This window comes from Sturnira hondurensis, unplaced genomic scaffold (genome assembly GCF_014824575.4).
Source record: "Sturnira hondurensis isolate 20B ecotype Veracruz unplaced genomic scaffold, ASM1482457v3 Scaffold0021971, whole genome shotgun sequence".
Taxonomy (NCBI): Eukaryota; Metazoa; Chordata; class Mammalia; order Chiroptera; family Phyllostomidae; genus Sturnira; species Sturnira hondurensis.
In genome coordinates, this window is record NW_028094602.1 from 584,221 (window position 1) to 604,285 (window position 20,065).

General features: G+C 43.5%; 1 protein-coding gene across 3 annotated transcripts in view; it reads left to right on the forward strand.

The window, feature by feature from the left end:
• Positions 1-19,760, forward strand: part of CHST13 (carbohydrate sulfotransferase 13) — a 44,602-nt gene extending 24,842 nt beyond the window's left edge. For all 3 annotated transcript variants that reach the window (XM_037034045.1, XM_037034046.1, XM_037034044.1), the window contains 2 exons: positions 11,242-11,324; positions 16,375-19,760. In XM_037034045.1, coding sequence (XP_036889940.1) covers positions 11,242-11,324; positions 16,375-17,220 — 929 coding nt within the window. In that variant the 3' untranslated portion in view covers positions 17,221-19,760. The remainder of the gene's footprint in view (positions 1-11,241; positions 11,325-16,374) is intronic.
• The last annotated feature ends 305 nt before the right edge of the window (positions 19,761-20,065 follow it).

The window sequence follows — 20,065 nt, forward strand, 5'->3', positions numbered from 1 at the left end:
ATTGTTGAGGATTTTTACATCTATGTTTATCAGGGACATTATGTATTATTCTCTCTCTCTCTCTCTCTCTCTCTCTAATGTCTTAGTTGGGTTTTGCCATCAGAGTAGTGCTAGTCTCATATAATGAGCTTGGGAGTTTTCCTTCCTCTTCATTTTTTGGGAAGAGTTTGGGAAGCATATATGTTACTTTTTCTTTAAATAGTTAGTAAATTCATTTTTGAAGACATCTGGTCAGGACTATTGTTTGTTGAGAGGGTTTTTTTTTTGGTTACTGATTTCATTTTATCAGTAGTGTGATTATCCATCTGTTATCCATCTGTTCAGTGTTTCTGTTTCTTCTTGATTCATTCCTGGAAGATTATATGTATCTAGGAATTTATCTATTTCTTCCAGGTTGTCCCATCTGTTGGCATAAAATTGCTCAGAGTATTTCCTTCATAGTTCGGTGGTATTGGTTATCACTTTTCCTCTTTCATTTCTGGTTTATTTATTTGGTCCCTCTTTCTTTTTCTCTTTAAGAGTCTGGTTATTGTTGATCTTTTCAAAAATAAACAATTTTTTATATTTTATACTATATTTCATTTATTTCTTCCAAGATCTTTCTTCTACCCACTTTAGGCTTTGTTCTTTTTCTAGTTACTTTAGGTAGAAGGATGAATTGCTTTTTTAAAAAAGATTTTATTTATTTATCTTTAGAGGGGAAGGGAAGGAGAGAGGGAGAGAAATATCAATGTATGGTTGCCTCTCATGCGTCCGCTACTGGGAACTGGGAACCAGGAACCGGGAACTGGCCTGGAACCCAGGCATGTGCCCTGACTGGGAATCGAACCGTGATCGTGTGGTTCACAGGCCCACGCTCAATCCACTGAGCTACACCAGCCAGGGCTGAATTGCTTATTTGGGATTTTTCTTGTTTCTTAGGTAAGGTAGGCCTGTATTCTATGAATTTCCCTTAGAACCACTTTGGCTATGTGTTGTAGAATTGGGGTCATTCTGCTTTCACTTTCATTGTTCAAGGTATAGTTTGATTTCTTTCTTAATCTCATCATTAACCCATTCATTGTTTAATAGTGTGTTATTTAGCCTCCACATGCTTGTGTGTTTTTAGCTTTTCTCCTTGTAATTGATTTCTACCTTCATACTCTTGTGACTGGAGAAGAGCTTAACATGATTTCAGTCTTCTTAAATGTACTGAGCCTTGTTTTGTGAACTAACATGTTGTCTATCCTGAAAATTTTTCCATGAGCACTTGAAAAGAATGTATATTCTGCTGCTTTTGGGTGTATTGTTCTAATTAAATCCATTTGGACTAATGTGTGATTTAAAGCTGCTGTTTCCTTGTTGATTTTCAGTGTGGTTCATCTATTACTGTCAATGGAGTGTTAAAGGCCCCTACTATGACTATATTATGTTGATCTCTCCATTTATGTCAGTAGTTATTTGTTTTATATATTTAGGTGCTCCTTTGTTGTTTTGTAAATGTTTACAAGTATTATATTCTCTTGTTAGATTTATCCATTTATCATTATGAAATTCCTTCTTTGTCTCTTGTTATACCCTTTGTTTCAAAGTCTTCTTTGTTTTATAGAAATATTGCTACCCCAGCTTTTTTTCATTTGCAAGGAATATCTTTTTCTATCCATTTACTATCAGCTTTTTGTGTCAGTCTGAAGTGCAGCATATTTATGGGCTTCTTATCCATTCGGCTTTATGTCTTTTGATCAGAGCATTTAATACAGTTACTTAAGTAATTATTGATAAATATGGTGATTATAATATTCTTATTTATATTTTTATTGTTTTTTCTTCTTCTTAAACAAGCTCCTTTAACATTTCTTATAGTACTGGCTTAGTGTCAATGAACTCCTTTAGCTTCTTCTTCTCTGGGAAGCTCTTTATCCCCTTCAACTTTAAAGGATAGCCTTGCTGGGTAGAGTAATCTTGGTTGTAGGTTGCTTTTCTTCACTTTGAATATTTCATGACAAAACCTTCTGGCCTATAAAGTTTCTATTAAGGTTTCTCTGACAATCTGATGGGGGCTTCCTGTAGATAACTAACTGCCTTTCTCTTGCTGCTTTTAAGATTCTCTCACCGCTCCAGCACCGGCGCCTGCTGCTTCAGCCGCGCGCGCCTTCCCAGCCCCCGGCTCCATCAACCGCGGTCGCTCGCACCTTCCTGGCCCCCAAAGGGCCCCGCGCAGGCCATCTACTTGGGGAACCGCCAGTCGCCTGTGCTTTTCCAGTGGGGCAGGGTCTGCACTGACCCTCAGCTTGGGAATTGAGAATCGCCCGGGCGATCCCTGTGGCTCGGGAACTGCACCGGCTGGCGAACAGTCTCGGGGAGTCTCTGGCTGCTGGCTGGGCGCCTGGAAGAGAGCCAGTCACCAGCTTCACCCCTACTCAGCTGGCGCAGACAGGGAAACACACGGAGTCAGGCTGTGGCTGTTGCTTTGGGAGAATTGTGAGTTGCCCTGTGTATTCAGCCACAACACAGGGAAAGGTCCACACCCAAGCCTACGAGAACAAGAAGCCTGGCTGGGAGTGCGCACCCTCATGTCAGACCAGGGCTGGGAAGCCTGGAAAAAAATCCGCTCTCAGTAGGCCGCAGGAGAGGCGCCAGTCTGGATCTTGGGGGGTACTGGCAAGGCTAGTTGAGTGTACCAAGGTGCGAGAAGAGCCACAATAACAGCCCCTCAGGCTTCTGCAGCTAGTGAAACCAGAAGAAAAGGCTTGACTCGCTGGACACCAACCAGAGGAGTAGTGGGAGCAGAGAACATCAAGACACCTACAGGAGACTACACCATTGAATTCCACAGGTATCCTACCACAGAAGTTCACGCCATAAACTCAGGATACCAGAACAGATCAATCTACGAAGCTGAGGCCAACAAGAAGAGCATCACAAACAATGGGGAGACAAAGAAACAATCTCCAAATGAAAGAAAAGGAGGAAGTCTCAGAAAGAATGTTAGATGAAATAGAGGCAAGTCAACTATCAGATATTGAATTCAAAGCACTGGTTATCAGGAAATTCAAAGAGCCTACAACGAGCTACCAGAAACTACAGGGGAGCTACAATGAACTCTCCACAAACTATACCAGCATGAAAAAGGAAATAGAGACCATCAGCAGAGGCCAAGAGGAAATGAAAAATACAATTTCTGAACTGAAGAACACAGTAGAAGGTATGAAGAGTAGGATTGATGAGGCAGAGGACATAAGCAAGCTCGAAGACAGGGTGGAAAGAATCTCCCAGATGGACGAGGTAATGGAAAAGAGAATCAGAGAAAATGAGAAGAGTCTAAGAGAAATGCAAGACAATATGAAACATAATAATATCCGAATAATAGGAATACCAGAAGGGGAAGAAGAAGAACAAGGGATAGAAAACCTACTTGAAAGAGTAATAACGGAAAATTTTCCTAAGATGAGGGGAGAGAAAGTCACACGAATCCAGGAATTGCAGAGAGTCCCAGGCAGGTGGAACCCAAAGAGGCCTACTGCAAGACACATCATCATTAAAATGGCAAAACTCCAGGACAAAGAGAGAATCCTAAAGGCAGCAAGGGAGAAAAAGGAAGTAACATACAAGGGGGTCCCAATAAGGTTGGCTAATGACTTCTCAACGGAAACATTCCAAGCAAGAAAAGAATGGCAGGAAATATTCCAAGTAATGAGAAACAGAGGCCTACAACCGAGACTGCTTTATCCAGCAAGGCTCTCAATCAAGATAGAAGGCCAAATAAAGAGCTTCCAAGACAAAAGAAGTCTAAAAGAATACGCCTCCACAAAACCTGCTCTACAAGAATTACTAAAAGGGCTGCTTTAAGGAAAGGAAGGAAAAGAGAGAGACAGAGAGGAACACAGGTACATAAATGGCAATGAATAAGTACCTTTCGATAATAACTTTAAACGTAAATGGATTAAATGCACCAATTAAGAGACATAGAATAGCTGAATGGATAAGAAAGCATGACCCACACATATGCTGCCTACAAGAGACTCACCTGAGGACAAAAGACCACCACAGACTGAAAGTGAAAGGATGGAAACAAATTTTCCAAGCAAATGGACATGAAAAAAAAGCCGGGGTAGCAATCCTCATATCAGACAAAATAGACTTCAAAAAAAAGGCTATAAAGAGAGACCCAGAAGGTCACTTCATAATACTCAAGGGAAGAATCCACCAAGAAGACATTAACATCATAAATATATATGCACCCAACACAGGAGCACCCAAATATATAAAGAAAATCCTAGAGGACCTCAAGAAAGATATTGACAGCAACACAATTATAGTAGGGGATTTTAACACCCCACTGTCAAAAATGGACAGATCTTCCAAACAAAATATCAACAAAGATATAGCAGCATTAAACGACACTCTAGAAGAAATGGACCTAATTGATATATATAGAGCCATCCATCCCAAAGAAACTAAATACACTTTCTTTTCAAACGCACATGGAACATTTTCAAAGATAGATCACATGATAGGACACAAAACCAGTCTCAACAACTTCAGGAAAATAGAAATCATACCAAGCATCTTCTCTGATCACAAGGGACTGAAATTGGAAACCAACCCCACAGGAAAAAACCCAAAACACCCAAAATCATGGAGACTGAATGGTAGGCTATTGAACAATGAATGGGTCAAGATTGAAATTAGGGAGGAAATCAAAAAACTCCTTGAAACAAATGAAAATGAACTCACCACAACCCAAAATTTATGGGACACAGTGAAGGCAGTCCTGAGAGGGAAGTTCATAGCGATACAGGCTCACCTAAAGAGGATAGAAACATTTCAAACAAACAACCTAACCCAACGCCTGCAAGAACTCGAGGAACAACAACAAAGACAGCCCAGAGCAAGTAGAAGGAAGGAAATAACCAAGATCAAAGCAGAATTAAATGACATAGAGACTAAAAGCACAATTCTAAAGATCAATGAATCCAGGAGTTGGTTTTTTGAAAAGATAAACAAAATAGACAAACCTTTAAGTAGGCTCATTAAGAAAAGAAGAGAGAGGACACAAATAAACACAATCAGAAATGAAAGAGGAGAGATTACAACTGATACCACAGAAATAGAAAGGATTGTAAGAAATTACTATGCGGAACTGTATGCCAAGAAATTTGAAAACCTGGGTGAAATGGACAAATTTCTAGAAAAATATAATCTTCCAAAACTCAATGAAAAAGAAGCAGAAAACCTGAACAGGCCAATAACAGCAAATGAAATTGAAGAAGTAATCAAAAAACTCCCATCACACAAAAGCCCTGGGCCAGATGGTTTCACAGGAGAATTCTACAAAGCTTTTAAGGAAGAGCTAACCCCTATTCTTCACAGACTATTCCAAAAAATCCAAAAGGAGGGAAAACTCCCCAACTCTTTCTATGAAGCCAGCATCACCCTAATCCCAAAGCCAGATAGAGACACAACAAAGAAAGAAAATTACAGACCAATATCACTGATGAACATAGATGCTAAAATCCTCAACAAAATATTGGCAAATCGCATCCAACAATACATCAAAAAGATCATACACCATGACCAAGTGGGATTCATCCCGGGGATGCAAGGATGGTTCAATATACGCAAATCAATAAATGTAATACACGAAATAAACAAAAGCAAAGACAAAAACCACATGGTCATATCAATAGATGCGGAAAAAGCTTTTGATAAGGTACAACACCCATTTATGATAAAGGTACTCAGCAAGGTGGGAATAGAGGGAACATTCCTCAATATAATAAAGGCCATATATGAAAGACCTACAGCCAACATCATACTCAATGGGCAAAAACTAAAAGCTTTTCCACTAAGATCAGGTACAAGACAAGGTTGCCCACTTTCACCACTTCTATTCAATATAGTATTAGAAGTTCTAGCTGCAGCGATCAGACAAGAAAAGGAAATAAAAGGCATCCAAATCGGAAAGGAGGAAACAAAACTGTCATTGTTTGCAGATGACATGATAGTGTACATGGAAAATCCTATAGACTCTACCAAAAAACTGCTTGACCTAATAAGGGAATTTGGCAAAACAGAGGGATACAAAGTCAATATCCAAAATCAAAGGCATTTTTGTATACCAACAACGAAGCAGCAGAAGCAGAAATCAGGAAAAAATCCCATTCAATATAGGAAAAACAAAAATAAAATATCTGGGAATAAACCTAACCAAGGAGGTAAAAGACCTGTATGCAGAAAGCTACACAACACTGAAGAAAGAAATCAAGGAAGACACAAACAAATGGAAACATAGACCGTGTTCATGGATTGGAAGAATTAGCATCATCAAAATGTCCATACTACCCAAAGCAATTTGCAGATTCAATGCAATACCTATAAATACCAATGGCATATTTCACAGACATAGAACAAACACTTCAAAAATTTATATGGAACCATAAACAACCCGGAATAGCAGCTGCAATTTTGAGAAAGAAGAACAAAGTAGGAGGGATCACAATACCTGATATCAAACTGTATTACAAGGCCGCTGTAATCAAAACAGCCTGATACTGACTTAAAAACCGGCACGTAGACCAATGGAATAGAGCAGAGAGCCCAGAAATAAACCCAACTCTCTACAGTCAATTAATATTCAACAAAGGAGGCAATAATATAAAATGGAGTAAAGACAGCCTTTTCAGCAAATGGTGGTGGGAGAAGTGGACAGCTACATGCAAAAAAATGAAACTTGAGCACCAACTTACACCATACACCAAAATAAATTCAAGGTGGATAAAAGACTTAAGTATAAGCTGTGAAACCATTAAAGCCCTAGAGGAGAGCATTGGCAAGAAAATCTCAGATATTCCATGCAGCAATATTTTTACTGACACATCCCCTTGAGCAAGGGATATAAAGGAAAGAATCAACAAATGGGATCTCATCAAAATTAAAAGCTTCTGCATGGCTAAGGAGAACAATATCAAGATAAAAAGAGAAGCAACAGCTTGGGAAAACATATTTGCCAATGATACCTCAGATAAGGGTTTAATCTCCAAAATATACAAAGAACTCGATTCCACTCAAAGAAGATAAGGAACCCGATCAAAAAATGGGCAGAGGACTTGAACAGACATTTCTCCAAGGAGGACATAGAGAGGATCCAGAGACACATGAAAAGATGCTCGATATCGCTAGCTATCAGAGAGATGCAAATTAAAACCACAATGAGATACCACTTAACACCAGTCAGAATGGCTATCATAAACAAAGAAACAAACAACAAGTGCTGGAGAAGTTGTGGGGAAAAGGGGACCCTAGTTCACTGCTGGTGGGATTGCAGACTGGTACAACCACTATGGAAAACAGTATGGAATTTTGTAAGGACACTAAAAATGAACGTGCCTTTTGACCCAGCAATTCCACTCTGGGGAGTATATCCTTAGAACCCTGAAACACCAATCCAAAACAACCTATGCGCCCCGATGTTCACAGCAGCACAATTCACGATAGCCAAGAGTTGGAAGCAACCTAGATGCCCATCGGTAAATGACTGGATCAAAAAGCTACGGTACATTTACACAACGGAATTCTATGCTGCAGAAAGGAAGAAGGAACTCCTACCCTTTGCAACATCATGGATGGAACTGGAAAGCATTATGCTGAGCGAAATAAGCCAGGTGGTGAAAGACAAATATCATATGATCTCACCATTAACAGGAATCTAAACAAACCAAACAAGCAAGCAAAATATGACCAATGACACTCAAATATGGAACAGGCTGACAGGGTCCAGAGGGAAGAGGGGAGAGAATCATAGGGGAAAAGGGAATGGACTCACATGAACAAGTATAAAGGACACATGGACAATAACTAAGGGTGGGAGGCAGAAAGGGGAGGGAGGCGGGGAACATGGGGCGGGGTGCGGGCAGTGTTGGGAATATAAGACAGAAACCTGTACTTGAACAAGAATTAAATAAAAAAATTATATTAAATATATATATTCAGTGAAGAAAAAATTATGAATAACCCAACAAAAAATAGGCAGAAGATACTAAGAGACAGTTCACAGTGGAGGATAACCCTAGTAAGCAATAAAATATGAAAAGATAACCAATCTTACTAGTAATCAGGAAAAGTCATATTAAGATAAATCAAAGCACATGTCACACAAAGACTTGTTGTTAAAAAAAAAAGATTCTCTCTTTCTTTAACCTTTTGCATTTTCATTATGATGTGTGTTGGTGTCAACCTCTTTCGGTTCATACTACTTAAGATTCTCTGTGCTTCCCCGACTTGTTTATCTATTTCTTTCACCTAACCTGGTGAAGGTTAGGGAAGTTTTCAGTATTATTTCTTCAAATATGTTTTCAAACCCTTGATCTTCACCTTATGCTACCTTTAGGATGAAATATTATTACACTTGTTGTAAGAGAAGTCCCTTAAAACATCCTCATTAAAAAAAAACACTCTTTTTTTTTTTTTGCTGTTCTGATTGGTCTTTCTCTACTACCTTATCTTCCCAATTGCTGATTTGACCCTCTGCTTCATCTAATTTGTATTGATTCCTTCTACTGTTATTGATTCCCTCTCCATTTCAGTTATTGTATTCTTCATTTCTGACTGGCTCTTTTTAATGTTTTTATGTCTCAATTTTTATGTTTCCTATCTCTTTGTAGAAGTTTTCACTGAGAGCATCTAGTATCCTTATAACCAGTGTTTTGGACTCTGCATCTGATAGATTGCTTGTCTCCAATTTTGTTTAGCTCTTTAACTGGAATTTTGTTCTGTTCTTTTATTTGAGCCATGTTTCTTTGTCTCCTCATTTTAGCAGCCTCCCTGTGTTTGTTTCTATGCATTAGGTAGATCTGCTACATCTTCTGGTCTTGGTAGAGTGATTTTATGTGTAGGGTTTTCTGTTGGGGCCAGTGGTTCAGTTTTCCTAGTTGGTCACCTGAGCTAAGTGCTCCAGGTGTATCCCTTGTGTAGGCTGTGTGTGCCCTCCTTTTGTAGTTAAGCCTTAATTGCTCTTTGGCACATCAGTGAGGGGCATTGCCCCTCAGGCTGATAGGTTGTGAGGACTGGCCTTGAGCTGTAGTGTGGGGTCTGATCACATGGAGCAGGATTCACTGTAACGGGGTCTGATGCTTGCCAAGTTCCCCTTTGGGTGTATCATTTATGGAGCTAATTAGCTGGTGCTGTGTGTTCTGAATCTAGCCACGAGTCGTGTTGGTTCTAGACCCTTTTTATAGGGACTCTCACATGTGCCTGGACCAGCTACTGCCTGTACCTAGCACAGGGCCACCTGGTAGGAGCCACAAGGTAGTCTGGATGGTAGCTGCCTGTATTTTGCTTAGCAATGCCTGGGAAATGTTATGGTAACTGAGGTTGGCTGCCACAGGTGCTAGGATTATAGCCACGTATCAAGACAAATAGGGCATGCCAAGGACAGCCACTGCTTATTTCAGGTTTTTGGACCTTTAAGATATTTTAGGAACATTTGCAGCATAGGCCAAGGCCAATGGCTTTTAGGGAACAGCAACTAAAAGAGGCAGATGCCCCAGTTGGGTTGGCAGGGTCTCAGGGAATGATAAGGGTTGGGTAGTGGTGTTAGGCAGATTGATGGAGATTCAGATTTTGCACCAGCCTGCCCTTGTAGGATGGTGGAGGTGGGGTTAGGTCTCAACAAAGAATAACAGTACCTGACAGCACTTGCCAGCTGTGAAGGTGGGAGGAGGGCTCAACAAAGTAACAATGGCACCTGCCAACACTGACCTGTCCCTGCAGCCCTCACCCTGAAGCCAGATAGTTTAGTTCTTTCCTATGTGTCCCTGGTGCTTTTCTAGCTGCTGTCCCTTCACTGGAGCTTAGGGCCAGGGTTTGTGAGTAAGCGAGTCTGTGCTTGGGCCTTTTAAGAGGATTTCTGGGTCTACAGAAGCTCTCTGACTCACCCAGAAAGAGTCCCCACTGATTTTCATAGTCATGTGTTGTGGAAAAATGTTCTTCCTGCATGGGACTTGGACCCTCTAGTTCCTCACTGATTGCCTTTCAGCTGACATATCCCTCCTAATTCTGAACTTCCACAGGTGGTTGTTGGATCAGACCATTTCATGTCTCTCTCTGCCCATCCTACAAGTCTCAGCAGGGCTTCCTTTTAAAAATTACTAATTAAATCTCTGCACTTGTTATACTAAAATTTTGTATTTCTTCTTGAGTCAATTTTAGGCATTTGTGTTTTTCTAGAAATTTTCCATTTCATACATGAATTTTCTATTTTATGTATTCTTATACAGTTGTTCATATTATACTGTTATAACCCTTTCTTATTTCTTTAAGGTCTAGTACTAATATACCTTCTTCTATTTCTGTTTTTAGTAATTTGAGTCTTCATTTTTTTCTTCTTTGCCAAGCTGGTTAAAAATTTGCCAATTTTGGTGATTTTGTAAAGATTATGTTATACGTCTTGAGTTTTTAATAAGTATAATCATATTCAAGAAAAATATGACCAAGAAAGGCTTGAATCTTTCCTCACCTGTATTGATTATACTACCAAGAATATACTTATATTAATTAAATATGTTTAAGAAGATAGTCCTTAAAATACATTTTGAGTGAATAATAAATGTAGCTAGCTGTGTTTTTGATAGTTTTAGGAAGATTGAGGAATTCAGCACTGAGTCAGGCAGATACTATTTCTGCCCTCAGGGGCATCCAGTCTGGGGACAGTAAAGCTGTATTTACCACAAGGAAACATGTACACTGCTAGGGGAAGTATAAGCTGCTGTAGTTCATTGTGGTCAATAGGAGAGCCTGTAGTCTGGCTGTGCCACATCTACCACTGCCCAGCCCTCTCTGGACAGACTAGTAGCTTCTTGAGCTCCTCAGGGCTCCTCAGTCATGGGGCTGGCAGGAGCAGGCCATGATCTGATTAGATGAAAGATTGAGGAGGGTAAGGTTGGGTACAGGCAGGCCTTTCCCAGAGTGCTGTAGTCTGGGTACCACCTTTCCTCTCATCCCTTCCCACCTGGTACTCTCCAACTCTAGATGTCAGGACATAGGAGCAAGAGTGACACCAAGCATAGATTAGGGGCCCTGTCAGTATTTTCCCACACTCCACCACTGCCCCCCACCCAGTCCTGAGGCAGGCTGAACAACAGGGAAACTGATTCTCAGAAATGGATTACCTCTGCCGTAGGTGAGTTGCTCAAGCCCCCTACCCCAATGCCAAAGCCAGTTTGTTTGTTGGAGTGATAACACCTCTCTCTTTATGCTCCACAGATTCTGAAAACAGGGTCCTGGGTTCTGGCTTGCTTGATGGGAAGAGAAGAAGTCCCCTGCAGATGCTCTATGACCTGGACCAGGTAGGTGGACCCTCCCCACACCTCTGCCTCCAGGCATGGGAACCTGAGATCTCCAGTATAGACTGGCTGTCCTAGGACTAGAACCCACATGGGCACAGAGAATTATCCTCTGCAAATCCAGGCTCTGTTCAGAAACTAGAATGCCTGGGGATGTGACAAGGGAAAATCTCAGGGGCAAGCTGAGAGAGCTGGTATCTCCACCCACCCCCAACCCCATCCATCATCCTCTCAACAATAGACTGGGCCCAGTCTGTGCCAGTTCTATGTACCGCAAATATGAAAGAGAGTAAAACAGACACTGAGCCTGCACTCAGGGAGTTAACAGTCTAGTGGGTAGAAAGTAATTAAGTTTAGTACCAGCTGCAACAGGGAAACTGAAGGATCCCCTGCCTTACCTGTTCTTAGGCAATGGGCTAGGCAGCTTGCTGGTCTATGAACCTCTCTTCTGTTTTGGCACCCTAGGACCACACACTACCCCAAATACACACATAGTTGTACCCCACCAAGAGCCACACCCCTGGCTCACATACACCCAAACAGCCACTCAGGGGCATCCACTCAGGCAGCATGTATTGAGTACCTACTGTCTGCAGACTGTGCTTAGGAACCTATGGATCTGGCTGCAGTCAGGTAACCTGGTTTCCTGACCTTGTGCAACTGACAATCCAGTCCAGGGGAGGAAGGCATTAACTGATCACTGCCTCCACTAACTTGTGACTTATTGGTGTCTAAAGGGAAAGTATAAGGTACAATGATAGCTCTCCTAGTTTAGACCCTCTCTGAGAAAGGGACATTGCAGCTGAGACCTGCAGAGGATGAGTTAAGAAGCAAACAGTAGGGCCCAAGTAGCTGAAGATGAGCCAAAGACAGAAGAAGCTGTGCAAGTCTAGCCAGTGGTGGTCAGTGGCCTCATGTGGCCTGGCAAGGGGGGCAAGAATATAGGGAACCATGGAGGGTTTTAAGCCAGAGAGAATTATCAGAATGGGTCTGGGAAAGCGCTGCTCACTGAATTCCCATGGACTGAGCCGAAGGGGCAAGTGGAACTCATCTTTCATATCCTTCGATTTCAGGTGGGTAGGCCTTTGTTCAGAAAGGGTAATTGGCTTGCCCTGGTCCACACAGCAAGCTGAGGGCAGGCCATGCTGTCATCAGGCCCTTGGTTCTATTAGCTGCACAGATTTTTTGAAGGACAGATAAGGCTGGCCCAGCCCCCTCATACCCTGAGGACCGAGTAACCTTGGGGTGTCAAGGCCCTGGAACCATACACCTTACAGTTGGGGAAATAATAGTAATGAAACAATCTGGTCAATAAATGCTAACTGTGTACCAGGCTCTCTAGTTCTGTGAAATTGCTTAGTCCTTTAACCTACCCTATAAGATGGGGCTGTTGTTATCCTTGGTCACAGATGAGGAAACTGAAGCACAGGATAGCTAAGGACCTTGAGAATATCACAGAAGTCATAGGGACTAGAGCCAGGCTAAGGATACAAGCAGTTGAGTATAGCTGGGCTGGGAGGGATGAGGGTGTTGCAGCTGGATGCAGCTCTAGACCAGTAGGCACAGCTCTGACTTCTGAGTCCCAAGGGAACCAGACTGGAGCTTCCATACCAGAAAGCTGTAGACCACTAATTACCTATAAGCTTCAGTGTTCTAACCTGTAAAAAGGAGATTGCAATGACTATCTAGGTATTCATGGGGCTGAAAACAACAGAAAAGCCGACTAAGACTACATTAAGCCACTAGGATAGTCAATGTGTGCTCCCTGAGATACTCAGAGACCAGCATTCCCACGGACAGCAGCAGCACTCTGCACACTCACAGCCTGTGAATGTTGGCTTCTGCTGCAGCCTTATTGCCTTATGACTGTACGATGAATGCTGGGGCCCTGACATTTCTTCACAGGAGAACATCCTAAGCAAGGTAGTGGTGAAACAAAAGGTTTTCTTTCTTCAGGAGCTCTCACTTTTTGTCCTGAAGGAAAGTCTTTCCTGGGAGCCATCTAGCAGTCTTCCCTTTACATCTCCTTGGCCAGAAACAGGCCAAATGCCCACCTCTGAACCCATCATTTTAATAAAGGTGTGACTGTTTCCTCCTCAGATTGGCTACATGGCCTAACATAGTTGAGGTTTTTCTGGCAAAGAAGAAAAAAAACTGACAGGTGGATGGCCAACATTCCCTACCATAAGGAACATGTTGGGTTGTCTGGAAGCTGAACACAGAGCTGGGCTGTGGGACCCCTGGTTACAGTCCTCTCCTGGCACCCACATGGAGCCAGGTTTCTGAGGCCAATCCTGTGAGTCAGTGCTTTGCAGGGTGGGAATGCAGTCCTCTAAGTGCCCTCAGGCCCCCTACAGCCATATCTGAACTTGGCAACCATTCTCACAGTAATATTTTTGAAAAAATAATTAAGCACTGTAGGGCATTCTACACTCCCAAGAGTCTACAGTGAAGACCACCTTTCCTCCCCACACTGGCCTCCCATTACCCCTGGAATCGACCAGTTCCCTGTGATAGCATCAAATGCTCTGTCATGTGCTTATTATGTTACTTTTTCAAAATCTCACCTGCAGGTACATATGTCATTGTTCTCTCAATTTTAACTTTTCATTTTGAGAAATTCAAACATATGCAGAAGTAGAGAGAATAGTACAATGAATGCCCACATTCCCATCACTCACTGTGAACAATGATTAATTCTTATCCATTCTTGTTTCATACTGACCCCTCAACTTTTACCTGTTTTTTAAAGCAAATCCCAGCTTTGTTGACCCTGTGATTATTTCAGCATAAATCTAAAAGAGACTACCCACAATCCATCCTTTTTGAAGCATTTTTTAAGAATTTATGTATTTATTTTTAGAGAGAGAAGAAAAGAAAGAGAAAGAAACATCAATGTGTGGTTGCCTCTCATACGCCCCTTACTGGGGACCTGGCCCACAACCCAGGCATGTGTCCTGACTGCGAATCAAAGCAGCGACCTTTGCTTTACAGGCCCACACTCAATCCACTGAGCTACACCAGCCAGGGCCAGAAACATGATTTTTTATTTTCCTTTCTACCCTTAAAAATGTTTTAATTAATTTTAGAGAAAAGGGAAGGAAGGGAGAGAGAGAGAAACATTGATTTGTTTTTCCACTTATTCATCAGTTCATTCTTGTCCTTACCAGGCATCACACCGACTACGGTGGCATATCCGGATGACAATCTAACCAACTGAGCTACCTGGCCAGGGCTCCTTCACTAACTTTTCTAAACCAAACTGTGTCATGCTAAGTCCTGTTCTTTCTTTAACTTTTTGCACTTAAAGTATCTTGGATGTCTGCAGGATATTTTTGAAGGCACATGCACATATGCCCACATGTGCAGTCTATTTTTGGCCCTCCCACACACCCCCCACCCAACAATGTCAGATATTCTCAAGCAGTCACAGAGTGGCTGCTTTGGCATCCTCTGAAATGGAAAAATTCTGAAGGCTTTTTCTTAATTGAGATATAACTCACATACCACAGAATTCATTCTTCTGAAGTGTACAATTCAGTGGTTTTAGTATAGTTACAAAGAAGCACAACCATCACCACCATCTAATTTCAGAACATTTTCATCACTCTAAAAAGAAAACCAGTACGTATTAGCAGTCACTCCCCATTTTCTCCACTCCCAGCCCCTGACAACTACCAATTTACTTTCCATCTCAATGGATCTATTCTGGATATTTTTTGTAAATGGAATCATACATGTGGCCTTTTATGTCTGGCTTCTTTTACTTAGTGTGCATAATGTTTTCAAGGTTCATCCATGTTTTAGAATGTCACTTCTTTTTATTACTGAATGATATTCCATTGTATGGATAGACACATATATATTATTTATCTACTCACTAGTTGATGGACATTTGGGTTGTTTCTACTTGTTGGCTATTATGAATAACACTGCTATAAACATTTGTGCATAAGCTTTTGTGTGCTGTATGTTTTCAGTTACTTGAGGGATATACCTAGAAGTGGAATTGCTGGATCATATGTTTACTTTTTGTGAGGCGCTGCCAAATGGCTTTCCACAACATCTATACCATTTTACTTTCTCACCAGCAATGAAGAAGGTTCCACTTTCCCACATCCTCACCATTCTTTATTGTCTTATTACCTAAAGGCTTTTAAAGCAATTTTTAGAAATTAAAAACACTTTCTTCTAAGAATTCAGACTAAAGAAACCACCAAAGAGAGAAGTGGGGGTTTGGAGAGTTACTATTGGAGGTGAAAACCCTGTTGAGGGCAGAAAAAACTTGAGGAAAGGAAGAGGGATTGCTGGAGGTACTGGCCTGGATGTTGGTATGGCTGAGGAGGGACCAGAAGGCCTGGCCCAAGTGACCTCCTTACAGTACCCAATTCATGGAGTTGTAAAGGTCATAGTGAGGTGCCTGGTACACAATAAGTACAAGATGAATGCTGTTATTATTTCACAGAGTAGTAACATACTTAGAGAGGGCAGGCTTCTTGCCCAAGAATTGACATTAGAATTTGTTCTGAGGGTGGTGTGGGCAGGAGGAGGGCAGGACTGGGTGGGATAAAGAAATCAAGGCCCAAAGGAACATGCCGATTCATAAATATAGAATTAACTAATTTTAGTATTAAACAAAAATATCCCATTGGCCTGCAGGTAGCTGCATTTCAACACTATATGTAATTAAAGCCACCATTCTTAGACACTATACTACTTCTAGTAAACAGTAGATACTCAGTTTGCAATAGCAGTGGGTACTTAGAAGTCATATCTCTTCATCAGGCTTACTCTGACCATTTCATATTTGTTATCAGGACCTCCTCAGACCTGAATGTCCAACAAGTGACTAGTCACATCGTTTCACATACCTCTGCAAAGTTAGATTCACTCCCCTCCAATCCAGGTCCTGGACAAATGCCTGGGCCCCTAATCGTATACAGTGATCAGTGGCGGCGCTGGGGTCCCAGTCTAGGATCCCTATCTACTGCCCGGCTCCGGCTAACACATGTCACTGGGCAGCAGCCCTGACCCTGACCCCTGTCGTCCACAGGGCCCAAGCTCAGCCCTGGCTGAGGTGCATCGGGAGCGGCGCAGTCTCCTGCGCATGGCCTGCAACCGCCACACACACCAGCAGCGCTTGCTGCAGCCGGAGGACCTGCGACATGTGCTGGTAGATGATGCACATGGCCTACTCTACTGCTATGTGCCTAAGGTGGCCTGCACCAACTGGAAGCGTGTGATGCTGGCACTGAGCAGCCCCGGGGGCCAGGACCCCCAAGCCATTCCTGCGTATGAGGCGCATGCACCAGGCCGCCTGCGGTCTCTGGCCGACTTTGGCCCCAACGAGATCAACCGGCGCCTGCGCAACTACTTGGCCTTCCTCTTCGTGCGGGAGCCCTTTGAGCGCCTAGCCTCGGCCTACCACAACAAGTTCGCACAGCCATACAGCGCCGCCTTTCAGCGGCATTATGGCACACGCATTGTGCGGCGCCTTCGGCCCCACCCTCACCCAGATGCACTGGCCCGTGGTCATGATGTGCGCTTTGCTGAGTTTCTGGCCTACCTACTGGACCCACGCACGCGCCGCGAGGAACCTTTCAATGAGCACTGGGAGCGTGCCCACGTGCTCTGCCACCCGTGTCGCCTGCGCTACGATGTTGTGGGCAAGTTTGAGACCCTGGCAGAGGATGCGGCCTTTGTGCTGGGCCTAGTGGGCACACCCGACCTGCGCTTCCCTACACCACCAACCCGTGCCAAGGCAGCTACCATGCACGACCAGGCCATTCGCCTCTTTCAGGACATCAGCCCTTTCTACCAGCGGCGCCTCTTTGATCTCTACAGGATGGACTTTCTGCTCTTCAACTACTCTACACCCTCCTACCTGCGGCTGCACTAGCCTTTAGTGCCCACGCACGGCCTGGTACACTGTGGAGGCTCCTAGGTCAGGGCTGGGGGTTGGGGGGCATCGAGAATGTATGTGAGTTTCTGATGGGTCTAGGGTACCCCACTCTCACAGCCGCTGCATTTGGGCTGGCATCACACCTGGCTGGGTTTGGGTGCAGCCTACCTTAGGTGCTGTACAACCATGTGCTTGCCACCTGTCCAGCCCGTCGCTTGATGCCTGCTTCCTCTAACTACTCTAGCTTGATGATGCTTCCCCAGGATCCTTGGGTAGGTAAGGACTGGATGATAGCATTTTAAGTTGCAAAGAGGCTTATTATTATTATTATTATTATTATTATTATTGATCAGCTCTGTCCCTGAACCTGCCCATGGTGCAACAGAGCAGAATGCTGGCTCAAGGCAGCCTGTGGCCCATCCCAGAACCCCCGCCCCCACCTCACCCACCCTGTTAAGGACAGCCCTGGCCAAGGAGAGAAGCCCTTCCCTGTAGGACTCAGGCTGTGGCCATCCTTATCCATGGGCATGGCACAGAGCCAGTTGTAAACTACCTTTACTCTGCCAATCACAGTGGAGGGCCAACTTTCCTCTTGCTGGCTTGGCCCTGGCCAGATGCTAGGTTGTCTCTGTGTGCTCACAGAGCCCAGGATGCAGTATGTTGGCAGGTTTTGTAGAACTTTGATGAACAGGGGAGCTCATATACCAATAATTGAAATAAATGTCTTTTGTTACTTTCTGACAGTTTGGAGTTTCGAAGTTTGCTTTGGGGTCTGGGGCTGTCTGATCTTGGCATCTCACTGAGTCTGTCAGTTTCCACTGTTACCAGATGGCCTAAGAATGCCAGGTGGTTATGAAAATCAGATAAGAGAGATTGATTACCTTCACAGCAGCACACAAGTGTGAGGGGCTACATGGGGAATAATCTATGGAGGGAGTGCCTCATGTGGAGGGTGTTAAATTGTAGGATTGAGGAAAATAGTAACTTGAGGAAAATGTAACCCTTCACTCTGCCTGGACCAAAGATTAAAGCCCAAACCAGCTCAGTGGAGCCTTGGGCCTTGGGCTGCCTCCCATTCGTGTGTATGTGTGTTGGGGGGGGGTGGTTTTGCAGGGTGTGTTGGGTGCTTGACAGTCGGGAATCCACCCTTCTAGCTTTGGGGAGACAGCCAGCCATGGGAGTCCCTTAGGAGGGACTGAATGTCTCCTTAGTGACTAGTTGAATATATAATGTCTCTTCTGAGTGTCTTTGGATGATAAATAAAAATGCCAGAACTTTGGGAAGAACAGGGCAGGATATGCTTGAAGTTTTGAAAAACAGGAATCAGAACACAACTGAGGAAGGGCAGCTTGGCAGCAACAAGACCAAACCATCTGTGGTACATCCACACAATATGGTGAGGACCTGTGAGTGCCTTGGTGGCCTGTGGTGGCCAGGCTGGTCAGAGACTGGCCTCTTAGCAACATTCATGCCCCAGTCTTTGCTATGGTGTTCCCCTCCTTACGATGCTCTCCTTCTCCTGCTGGTCCTTTGTTCCCTCATTTTCAGGAGCCTGCCCAAGTCCTTCAGTATGATCCTCTCAGAGCTTCCCCTCATTATGTCCATAGGTTCTCTCAGTGTGGGTCAGCAGCAGCCAACTCTTTTGGACCTGGGAAGAGGATGTCACTGAGCTCCTCATGAAGTCTCTCCCCACTGGAGGGATGTAGAAAACCTAGGGCCTGGACAATTACTGGGACACCCTGGACCACAGCCATACCATGCTGAGCTAGGCTTAAGGAGGGAGGGACTGGTCCTGTCAGCACACCCAGGGGTTGCCATCTTTCATACAAATTCCTGTTACCTACATACTCCCTCCAAAGCTATGTACACACCATGTTTGTTACATGCCATTTCATGCTCAGTTGTTAGGCATTTGCTTCCATAACACATCTTTGTGCCAAGTTCACTCGGTGCCCACACAGCCGCTGATATGTCTTGTTCACTGAAAGAAAACCCCCATCCAGATGTCACACCCTAGATGCATCACAATTAGAAGTTACCTTTTGCCATGATATCATCAGCTGTCATCCCTTCAAAGCCTCCTGAATGCTGGTACTTGTCACTTTCTCATTTGGGGCAGGCATTCCACAGCCTCATTCCCCATTGGATGTCTCCTGTGCAGTCTGAGTTTGCATGCACTCAACATCACATGCTCAGCTCTACCCCAGCCACAATAGCCCTCACCTTTTCCATGAGCCCAGGCCTGCACACGCTGGAAGTGCTTCTTGATTCTCACCTCACCAGCCTTGGGGCATTCTTCTGTTCTGCCCCTTCTCTGACTTCTTTCCCATTTGGCTGCACCAGAATGTGTCTCCTCACATATTAGACTTACTGCCTGCCCTCCAGTGGTGTGGTCCTGGTTGGGCCATAGGATGACCTGAGAAAGACAGGAGCTTACAAAAAGAGCTAGACAAGGAATGAGGGTACCCAGGTGGGTTCATAATCTGGCTCCCTCTGCAGACCTGTTATTTTTCTATTAAAACCAGTTCCTAAAGTGATTAAGAGTGTGAACTGAGGATCACATGACATTTTAATCTATTGACAATTGTCTTATATTTTTCAGTGTTCCAGTCTCTCAGAGCTGGGTAGTACTGGTCAGCACCCTTCCCAATATGGAAGTGACAAAGAAGGATTGGGTTACAAAGACTTCTTTAAGACAAGTGTCAATGCTTTTTGCTTTTTAGGGATTTTTATAGTTATGGTGTTAATTTGTTTTCATTTGTTTTGTTTTATTTTTCAGTTTTATTTTGTGGCTTTGCCATTCAGGCAGTTTCCTTGGAGGCATAGTTCCATGGTTTAAAAT